Here is an 11,370-nt window from a genome sequence, read left to right as displayed (position 1 = left end):
GTTGCTCACGCTTTTAAGCGGCATCTCTTAAGTCCCCCCAACAATTTTGGGGGTGGTTTTTTTTTTTCTTTTGTTTTCGATTACCCCCCCCCCCAAAAAAAAACCCTCCTTAAATCTCCTAGCTTCTCAAAACTTTGTTTACATCTGTTGGGACACAACTTTGCCCACGAGGCTTCTGTTTGTGTTTTAAAAGTGCTACTAATAAAAAAGAAAGAGAAAAACGGTGCAAGCACACACAAAAAATGCCAGAGTGAGTAACATCTGTGTTTGTGTGTGTGTGCGCGCGCATATGTCTTTTTTTCCCCTCGCGGGAATAGATCTGGTTTCACATGGGCTGGACCGCATCTCTCTCTCTTCTTTTTTTCCAGTGTTGGGTGGAGGGAGGGCTGGGGTGGTGGTGGAAGATGCTGGGTTCTTTTGGTGGTGCCAAGTAAAAAACTATTTCACTGATGACGTTGCCTAGTTTGGTAATGAGACGTCTGCGAGAAAACCAGCAAGGTCAGAGGGCATCAAGGAGCCCAGCGTGTTCCTCTTTCCCTCCACCTCCTCCTCCTCCCCCCTCTCTTCCTCATCTCGTCTTCCCCCCACCCCCACCTTTCTCCACAAACTCCACTCCCTTCCAGCACTGATGACGTTGCCTAGTTTGGTAATGAGACGTCTGCGAGAAAACCAGCAAGGTCAGAGGGCATCAAGGAGCCCACCGTATTCCTCTTTCCCTCCACTTCCTTCTCCTGCTCCCCCCCCTCTTCCTCCTCTCGCTCCCCCCCCTTCTTCCTCCTCTCGTCTTCCCCCCACCCTCACCTCTCTCCACAAACCCCACTCCCTTCTAGCACTGATGACGTTACCTAGTTGGGTCGTGAAACGTCTGCAAGGAAACCACCCAGCCTCAGAGAGCCCCAAAGGACCCCACAGCCCCCCACTTCCTCTTGAAAGAGGTTCCTGTCCTCTCTCAAGCCAAAGAGAAGAAGATGAGGTCCAGTCGTGTCTCCTCCATTCCTAGAAAGATGCATTACAACCAAGGGGTTCTGGCCTAGTCCGCCTTAGGCCTGAAAGCCAGCTGGGTGACTGTGGGCCAATCACCAGGAGACAGCGAGTTCTAGTCCCACCTGAGTCATGAAAGGCAGCTGGTGGATTTGGGGGCAAATCACCAAGAGAGGGTGAGTTCTAGTTCCTCCACAGGTGTGAAAGGCAGCTGGGTGATTTTGGGGCCAATCCGCAGGAGAGGGTGAGTTCTAGTTCCTCCTCAGGCGTGAAAGGCAGCTGGGTGATTTTGGGGCCAATCCGCAGGAGAGGGTGAGTTCTAGTTCCTCCTCAGGCGTGAAAGGCAGCTGGGTGATTTTGGGGGCAATCCGCAGGAGAGGGTGAGTTCTAGTTCCTCCTCAGGCGTGAAAGGCAGCTGGGTGATTTTGGGGGCAATCCCCAGGAGAGGGTGAGTTCTAGTTCCTCAGGTGTGAAAGGCAGCTGGGTGACTGTGGGCCAATCACCAGGGGACAGCGAGTTCTAGTCCCACCTGAGTCCTGAAAGGCAGTTGGTGGATTTTGGGGCCAATCCCCAGGAGAGGGTGAGTTCTAGTTCCTCCTCAGGTGTGAAAGGCAGCTGGGTGACTGTGGGCCAATCACCAGGAGACAGCGAGTTCTAGTCCCACCTGAGTCCTGAAAGGCAGTTGGTGGATTTTGGGGCCAATCCCCAGGAGAGGGTGAGTTCTAGTTCCTCCTCAGGTGTGAAAGGCAGCTGGGTGACTGTGGGCCAATCACCAGGAGACAGCGAGTTCTAGTCCCACCTGAGTCATGAAAGGCAGCTGGTGGATTTGGGGGCAAATCACCAAGAGAGGGTGAGTTCTAGTTCCTCCACAGGTGTGAAAGGCAGCTGGGTGATTTTGGGGGCAATCCCCAGGAGAGGGTGAGTTCTAGTTCCTCAGGTGTGAAAGGCAGCTGGGTGACTGTGGGCCAATCACCAGGGGACAGCGAGTTCTAGTCCCACCTGAGTCCTGAAAGGCAGTTGGTGGATTTTGGGGCCAATCCCCAGGAGAGGGTGAGTTCTAGTTCCTCCTCAGGTGTGAAAGGCAGCTGGGTGACTGTGGGCCAATCACCAGGAGACAGCGAGTTCTAGTCCCACCTGAGTCCTGAAAGGCAGTTGGTGGATTTTGGGGCCAATCCCCAGGAGAGGGTGAGTTCTAGTTCCTCCTCAGGTGTGAAAGGCAGCTGGGTGACTGTGGGCCAATCACCAGGAGACAGCGAGTTCTAGTCCCACCTGAGTCATGAAAGGCAGCTGGTAGATTTGGGGGCAAATCACCAAGAGAGGGTGAGTTCTAGTTCCTCCACAGGTGTGAAAGGCAGCTGGGTGATTTTGGGGCCAATCCGCAGGAGAGGGTGAGTTCTAGTTCCTCCTCAGGCGTGAAAGGCAGCTGGGTGATTTTGGGGGCAATCCCCAGGAGAGGGTGAGTTCTAGTTCCTCAGGTGTGAAAGGCAGCTGGGTGACTGTGGGCCAATCACCAGGGGACAGCGAGTTCTAGTCCCACCTGAGTCCTGAAAGGCAGTTGGTGGATTTTGGGGCCAATCCCCCCAGGAGAGGGTGAGTTCTAGTTCCTCCTCAGGTGTGAAAGGCAGCTGGGTGATTTTACCTCACAGGGTTGTTATGAGGAAAACAGGAGGAGGAAAATATGATTTGCATTCACCACTTTTTGAGTTGTCAAATAAATACAGGAAGTCCCTGAACTGCCAAACTCACACAATAAATATATAAAATTCAAATTATCTCCCCCCCCCCACACCCCCATTTCCATCATAAACCCCCTTGGTGTGGGGGGTTTATCTTCTAGTTCAGTGGTTCCCAAACTTGGCCACTTTAAGACTTGTTGGACTTCAACTCCCAGAATTCTCCAGCCAGCTCTGCTGGCTGGAGAATTCTGGGAGTTGAAGTCCACAAGTCTTAAAGTGGCCAAGTTTGGGACCCACTGTTCTAGTTGGTTTTATTTTTAGTTTTGAAATTGTGGTCTCCCCCCACCTCAAACAAATAACTCCGCTGCCTTTTCAAGTCAAGTTTATTTATAAAGATTAGTTACAAAAGAATTCATTCCCCCCCCCCATCCGCCCCTCAAAGACGGGTGAAGGTATCTTACAAGGCCCAAATTTTTAATTAATGCTCCAACTGAAGGAAAACAACCTCAAACCGCTTATTGCAACGGAGCTCTTGAGAAATACTCCCAAATCATAAAACCATGCTATCTACAAGAGGAAACAAGTGCTACTAAACTCGGATTATCTATACTCGTCGCCCCAGTTCCTCCCCCCCACCCACCCCGATAAAACACCCCTTTGCAATGGTAATAATGGCCGTTGTGCGGTTCTGCCCTGTGTTTGTTGTGTGTGCAAAATAATCCCGGATCCTAAAAGCCCACGAGACGCATGTGTAGGAACACGCTTGCCGTGCACGCTTGATGAGCACAATCGCAGAGGGGGTTGTGTTAAAGTCAGTGCACTAGGGGGGGGGGGGTCCAGCCTTGGCAATTTTGAGAGAGGTGGACTTCAACTCCCAGAGTTCCACCCCAGCCGGTGGACTTCAATGGACAGAATTCTGGGAGGTGGGAGTCCAGTGGATGGGGAATCCTGGGAGTTGAAGTCCAATGGATGGGGAATTCTGGGAGTTGAAGTGCAATGGAGGGGCGATTCTGGAAGTCCAATGGATGGGGAATTCTGGGAGTTGAACTCTGATGGGTGGGGGATTTAATGGATGGAGCATTCTGGGAGGAAATCCACTGGTTGGGGAATCCTGGGAGTTGAAGTCCAATGGATGGGGAATTCTGGGAGTTGAAGTGCAATGGAGGGGCGATTCTGGAAGTCCAATGGATGGGGAATTCTGGGAGTTGAAGTCTGATGGATGGGGGATTTAATGGATGGAGCATTCTGGGAGGAAATCCACTGGTTGGGGAATCCTGGGAGTTGAAGTCCAATGGATGGGGAATTCTGGGAGTTGAAGTGCAATGGAGGGGCGATTCTGGAAGTCCAATGGATGGGGAATTCTGGGAGTTGAAGTCTGATGGATGGGGGATTTAATGGATGGAGCATTCTGGGAGGAAATCCACTGCCTGGGGAATCCTGGGAGTTGAAGTGCAATGGATGGAGGATTGAATGGATGGAGCATTCTGGGAGGAAATCCACTGCCTGGGGAATCCTGGGAGTTGAAGTCCACTGCCTGGGGAATTCTGGGAGTTGAAGTGCAATGGAGGAGCGATTCTGGAAGTCCAATGGATGGGGAATTCTGGGAGTTGAAGTGCAATGGATGGGGGATTTAATGGATGGAGCATTCTGGGAGGAAATCCATTGGCTGGGGAATTCTGGGAGTTGAAGTCCGATGGATGGAGGATTCTGGGAGTTGGAGTCCAATGGTTGGGGGATTTAGTAATTAGTAATTTAATAAATTTATATGCCGCCCAATCCCGGACTTTGGGGAGTTGGGAATTCAATAAATGGGGAATTCTGGGAGGAAATCCACCGGCTGGGTAAATTGGACACCCCTGCCTAACACTGCTTGTGCAACACTCAACATTCCCCCCACCCACCCCCACTTTCGGAGTGCACCCAACCACCTCTCGTGTCCAAAGTGTTTGGTTGAGGTCAATTGATTTGTAACCCTTCAAGTAAAAACAGATCATTTCTTTTGAATTTTCCTATGTGATACTGAGAGCTGCACAATGGAGAATCACGGATTCCTATTCTGTCCTTTTCCTATTCGGAGAGAGAGAGAGAGAGAGAGAGACAAGAACGTCCAAACACGTTTTCCTTCGTGAGGTTCCACGTTGTGTTTAAATGAAACAACGCCCCCCTTCCCAAGCCGCCTTGCCACGGCCCCAAAATAAAACCCGCCGGGAGAGGGAGGGAGGCTCGTCTGCTTGACCTCAATGGATGTCGCGGCTGCTTAATCGGAGTGAAGGGGATGAGAGTCCGGTGTCCGGAACGGATAGACAAATCGGGTTTGGCGTTGTGATCCTGGGCTATTTGCAAGAAGGCAGAAGGCGGTTTATCCTGGTTACCTGAAACAAACATCGGTCACTGTTACTGGCTTAGTCCAGTGGTTCCCAAACTTGGCAACTTTAAGACTTGTGGACTTCAACTCCCAGAATTCTCCAGGCAGCTCTTAAAAGTTGCCAAGTTTGGGAACCACTGGGCTAGTCCTTGAGTTAACAATCACAACGGAACCCAAAAGTTGCAGAGGAAGAGGTTTAGAGGTTTAGAGGTTTATTTGCATTTGTAGGCCGCCCTTTTCCCTGAGGGGACTCAGGGCGGCTCACAGAAAACCAGGGAAAGGGGAAATACAACATTGAGACAACAACACATAATAAAATAATGAGCAACATGCATACAACATTCGGGCGGGGTAGGAATCCTTATCCCCAGGCCTGACGGGCGAGCCAGTTCTTCAAGGCAGTGCGGAAGGCCTGGACGGTGGAGAGGGTACGAATCTCCACGGGGAGCTCGTTCCAAAGGGTCGGGGCTACTGCTGAGAAGGCCCTCCTCCTTGTGGTTGCCAGCCGACACTGGCTGGCCGATGGAATGCGGAGGAGGCCTAATCTATGGGATCTTATAGGTCGTAGGGAGGTAATTGGCAGAAGGCGGTCTCTCAAGTATCCAGATCCACTGCCATGTAGGGCTTTATGGGTGATCAATAGCACCTTGAAGCGCATCCGGAGATCGACAGGTAGCCAGCGCAACTCGCGGAGGATAGGTGTAATGCGGGTGAATCGGGGTGCACCCGCAATCACTCGCGCGGCTGCGTTCTGTACTAGCTGAAGTCGCCGGATGTTCCTCAAGGGCAGCCCCATGTAGAGCACGTTGCAGTATTCCAGCCTAGAGGTCACAAGGTGACCCCGAGTGACTGTTGTGAGGGCCTCCCGGTTCAGGTAGGGTCGCAACTGGCGCACCAGGCGTACCTGGGCGAATGCCCCCCTGGTCACAGCCGCTATATGATGGTCGAATGACAGCTGTGGATCCAGGAGGACTCCCAAGTTGCGGACCCTCTCTGAGGGGTGTAAAATTTGACCCCCCAGCCTGAGTGTTGGATTATTGGCCAAATCTTTGGGAGGAAAACACAACAGCCACTCGGTCTTTTCCGGGTTGAGCACAAGCTTGTTAATCCTCATCCAGTCCATGACGGCTTCAAGCCCCCGGTCCATCACGTCAAACCGCTTCATTGATTGGCACGGGGCGGACAGATACAATTGAGTATCGTCCGCATATTGATGGTATCTGATCCCGTGCCTACGGATGATCTCTCCCAGCGGTTTCATGTAGATGTTAAATAGTAGGGGGGATAAGGACCGAACCCTGCGGCACCCCATATTTTAGGGGCCTTGGGGACGATCTCTGCCCTCCCACTAACACCGACTGCGACCTGTCCGAGAGGTAGGAGGAGAACCACCGTAACACGGTGCCCCCCACTCCCACCTCCCGCAGTCGTCGCAGAAGGATACCATGGTCGATGGTATCGAAAGCCGCTGAGAGATCAAGGAGGACCAGGATGGAGGGATGTCCTTCATCTCTGGCTCTCCAAAGATCATCCATCAATGCGACCAAAGCGGTTTTCCGTGCTGTAACCGGGTCTGAAGCCTGACTGGAAGGGGTCTAGATAGTCTGCTTCCTCCAAGGACCGTTGGAGCTGGAAGGCCACCACCTTCTCAACAACCTTCCCCAGAAAGGGGAGGTTGGAGGACCGGGCGATAGTTGTTAAGGACAGCTGGATCCAAGGATGGTTTCTTCAGGAGGGTCTCACCACCGCCGCTTTCAGTGCGGGCGGGAAGTTCCCCTCCCGAAGGGAGGTGGTTACAACCGCCTGGATCCAGCCTCGTGTCACCTCACTGCAGTTAGAAACCAGCCATGAGGGACACGGATCCAGGACACAGGTGGAGGAACTCACAGCTCTCATGGCCTTGTCCACATCCCCGGGGGTAACCTCCCTGAAACTCAACCCAGAGCTGTTCTACTTGGTTCCCCTGTGCCTCGGCTGGAACTGCAGGTGTGGAGTCCAAGTCCGTCCGAAACCGAGCAATTTTGTCCGCTAAGAATTGGGCATATTCTTCAGCTCTGCCCTGCAAGGGTTCCCCCGTCTCCCTTTTGTTCAATAGGGAGCGGGTTATCCTAAACAGGGCGGCTGGACGGGACTCAGCGGATGCGACCAGGGAGGCTATATGTGATCTTTTAGCTGCCCTAAGTGCCCTAGTATATTCCCTGGTGCAGGTGGTTACCATTGCTCGGTTCGATGCGGACTTATCGGACCTCCAACGGTGCTCTAGGCATCTCCTCCGGCGCTTCATCTCCCGGAGCTCCTCGGTGAACCAAGGGGGTCTCCGGGATCCGCCGCCTCGGAGGGGCCGCAGTGGCGCAATCCGGTCGAGGGCCTCTGACGCTGCCAAGTGCCACGCAGCAGCCAGAGTCTCTGCCGGACTGTGGGCGAAAGTGTCAGGAATAACCCCAAGCTCTGTCTGGAACCTTGCTGGCTCCATAAGACGCCTGGGGCGGAACCACCTGGTCGGTTCCTCCTCCCTACAGTGGGGGTTTGGCCTCCGGAAGTCGAGCCTCAGTAGGCAATGGTCTGACCACGACAGGGGTATGATGTCACTCCCCCTCAGACCAAGATCACACATCCACTGCTCCGAGAGAAATACGAGGTCAAGCATGTGTCCCGCTGAATGGGTTGGGCCTCGGATTACTTGAGCCAAGCCCATGGCTGTCATGGAAGCCATGAACTCCTGCGCCCCATCAGAGTTTTCACCGAGCGACGGCAAATTAAAGTCCCCCAGGACCATCAACCTAGGGAACTCAATTGCCAGCTCGGCTACCGACTCGAGGAGCGAGGGGAGGGCTGCTGCAACGCTGTTGGGAGGCAGGTACGTTAGCAGCAAACCCACTTGACCCTTGAGGTCCAACTTTAACAGCAAGGACTCACACCCGACAATCTCCGGAGCAGGGACCCTACGAGGAACTAACGACTCCCGGATGACAACAGCCACACCCCCACCCCTTCCCTGGGCTCTCGGCTGATGTAGCACCTGAAATCCTTCTGGGCACAGTTCTACAAGGGGGACTCCTCCCTCTGGGCCCAGCCAGGTCTCAGTAATACATGCCAGGTCTGCCCTCTCGTCTAAAATTAAGTCCCGGACGAGAGGTGCTTATGTACAACAGACCTGGCATTTAGCGACAACAGCCTGAGACCAGGGTCCTGACTACTTGCGCCATCTGGTCTTGGAGTGGGACTCCTAGGGCCGGAAGGAGGGATCTCTGTGATGTAGCGAACCCTCCTTCCCGGTAATGGCCTGCCCTAAAGTCCCCGCCGTATCTGCCCCTCCCTGAGAAGACAGTTGCTAAGTGAATACGCCCCATTTTACGACCTGTCCTGCCGGGGTCGTTAAGCCAATCACAGGAGTTGCTAAATCAATCACACGGTTTAGATTAGAGTTGGTTTAGATTACAGTTGGAAGAGACCTTGTAGGTCATCTAGTCCAACCCCTCCACCCAAGCAGGAGACCCTACACCGTGGCTCCCTCCCCATAACTTGGCTCGTCGGAAGGTCGCAAAAGGGGGATCACGTAACCTAAGGATACTGCAACCATCATAAATATGAATCGGTGGCCAAGCTCCAATTGTAGAGATGGTACGATGGTCATTAAGTGTAAACAAACGGCCCTAAGTCACGTTTTTCAGTGCCGTTGTAACTATGAACAGTCATGAAATGAACGGTTGTAAGTCGAGGAAAGCGTTTCCATTGTCCCCATTATGAGATGGAAAAATATTAAATAATTATAATCAAATCATCTTTTAATGACCCCATAATCCCTTGAGGGGTGGACTCTGGGCAACAGAATGAAGCTGAGTGTTTCCTGGCCAGATGCCTTTCCTGTTGCCAATGCGGATTTTGTCCAGCAGATACTTTCTCATTGTGCCCAGAGAGAGAAATATCTGCCTCTACCTAGGATGAAACCCAACAGCCTCCCCTGATTGTGAGACAACAGCGCCACCTGTAGGCCACTGCACAACTCCAAATAATTATCACCAAATAATAAATATAAAACAAAACATTTGAAACAAAAGTGCTTCCGATTAGACAGAAAGTTGACAACTATTTGCTGAGGGAAGCAAAATTTATCAGGTTTTTCAGCTTTTAATTTTTTTCCCCAGCATCCAATTAATATTTTTATTTATTTAACATTAGATGTTCGGATCATATTTTTTTCTTGTTGTTTTGTACACAACTTTCGCTACTGTTACCGTTGGATGTATGCTTTTTCTTTCTTTTTTCTTCTCTTTGTCTTTTATTCCCCTGGATAAAACATAATACATATATATATATATATATGTATATATGGAGACTGGAAGTAGTGATCTTCCTCCCATATTTGGGCATACCGGGGGTTGTAAAATCTAAATATATATCCTTTCTCCCTGGCTTCAGCTGATAAGGAGTCGAGCTCTGTGGCTCAATGGTAACACATCTGCCTAAGAGGCAATACAGCACAGGTTCGAATCCCAGGAAGGGTATGGCTAGATGATGAGAGCTAAATAGCTTGAAATAGATCTATATAGTCTCCCTTTATTTATTTATCAGCACAAATAGAATATATATATCTCTATCTATCATCTATCTATCTATCTATCTATCTATCTATCTATCTATCATCTATCTATCTATCTATCTATCTATCTATCTAAAGAAAAATAAAAGAAATAAAAGCGCTTTGATCCCAATGTCGTTTTCCAAAATCTACTATCACAACTCTTTTCAATTCCCGGTTTTATTATTATTATTTAATGGATTTATAGGCCGCCCAATCCCGGAGGACTCGATCCGGCCGCTGTCCTCCTTACCAGAATCCACGTCCGGATGGCGCCACCATGCCTTGCGCAGTTGTGATGAAGTCGGTGATGTTCAGGCTGAAAATGCCTTTGTCCTCCAAGGCTTCCCGGCTGGCGCTGGCACTTTCTGCCAAGATAAAAAAGGGGAGGGGGGGATTACTGCATTTTTCAGAGTATAAGACGCCCCTTTTTCCCCCTTAAAAGAGGGTGAAAATTTGGGTGCATCTTATACACTGAATCTAGCCCCACCCACAAATTAGATAAAAGTCGTTCCTCCACTTCCGACCAATCGCTTAGGAACTGTTCGACGTTACAATGGACTTAAGAGAGGGCCAACTCGCTTAGTGACTATTTGAAGTGACCATTTATAATCAACTTGACTTACGACCTGGTGTTTGTGTCAACAGGGGGAGCCAAGCTTAACCACTATGGCGAGAAAGATAATGGAATGGGGGGAAACTCAACAAACGTCTCGCTTAGTGACAGACGTTTTGGGCTCAAGCGTGGTCGTAAGTCGAGGACTACCTTGGATAAGAGCCGAGGTGGCGCAGTGGTTAGGGTGCAGTACTGCAGGCCACTTCAGCTGACTGTTATCTGCAGTTCAGCGGTTCAAATCTCACCGGCTCAGGGTTGACTCAGCCTTCCATCCTTTCCGAGGTGGGTGAAATGAGGACCTGGATTGTTGTTGGGGGCGATATGCTGACTCTGTAAACCGCTTAGAGAGGGCTGAAAACCCTATGAAGCGCTATATAAGTCTAACTGCTATTGCTATTGCTATTCTGCAAATGGAACAGTTCTGGAATGAGGATCGGCACACTGGGGGGGGGGGGGAATGCCTTCAGAGTCCTTCCTCGGGCCACTCTACTTTTTGGGGGGGGAGGGAAACAGGAAGGAGGGTGGAGTTACCTGTGAGAAATACGCCAAACCTCTTGGTGATGTGTTGAATTTGCAAGTTCAAGAGGCAGTTGAAGCGTTCGAATCTCGTGCAGGACCGGGAGTCACACTTGTGGTAGTGCAGCACCTCCGTCATGTTGGCCACCTGGCAGGATTTCAAGACCGATTCCTTGGCGTATGCGGCAAGATCCCCCCTGCGGGAAGAAAGAAGGCCAAGAGGTGATCCCCCGGGCCGCTGGGAAGTCCCCGGTCCATCCGCAGTGAGTTCAATACAGCCCATTTTCCCCCTTGAAAAAAACATCGCAATATTGGTCATCAATACGTCCATTGATTGTCCAATTAGTGGAACGACTTGCCTCCAGAAGTTGTGGGTGGCTCCATCCCTGGAAGTTTGTAAGAAAAGACTGGGACAGCCCTCGGTCTGAAGTGGAATAGGGTCACCTGCTTGAGCAAGGGGCTGGACTAGAAGACCTCTTAAGGTCCTTTCCAACTCTATTATTCTATTTACAGCACAAATTGTATTAGACTAATCTTATCGCTTTCAACTCAAACTACTAACTTAGTAGAGCCAGGGAATGCTGCAGAAATAGTATATCTTCCCTTTGACAGAATTTGCCACGACAGGCCGAAAAAT

The 11,370-nt window shown here is 51.0% G+C and overlaps 1 protein-coding gene across 1 annotated transcript in view; it reads right to left on the bottom strand.

Annotated features, from left to right (window-relative positions):
- Positions 1-4,718: 4,718 nt before the first annotated feature.
- The window catches only part of TASOR2 (transcription activation suppressor family member 2), a 45,823-nt gene continuing 39,171 nt past the window's right edge, over positions 4,719-11,370 (bottom strand). The window contains 3 exon segments of the mRNA XM_032221079.1: positions 4,719-5,029; positions 9,855-9,969; positions 10,749-10,930. Of these exon segments, the coding sequence (XP_032076970.1) occupies positions 5,026-5,029; positions 9,855-9,969; positions 10,749-10,930 (301 nt within the window). The 3' untranslated portion in view covers positions 4,719-5,025.

The sequence above is a fragment of the Thamnophis elegans genome, chromosome 7, assembly GCF_009769535.1.
Source record: "Thamnophis elegans isolate rThaEle1 chromosome 7, rThaEle1.pri, whole genome shotgun sequence".
Taxonomy (NCBI): domain Eukaryota; kingdom Metazoa; phylum Chordata; class Lepidosauria; order Squamata; family Colubridae; genus Thamnophis; species Thamnophis elegans.
Note: the sequence above shows the minus strand (reverse complement) of the source record. Positions and strands in the feature narration are given on the sequence as shown.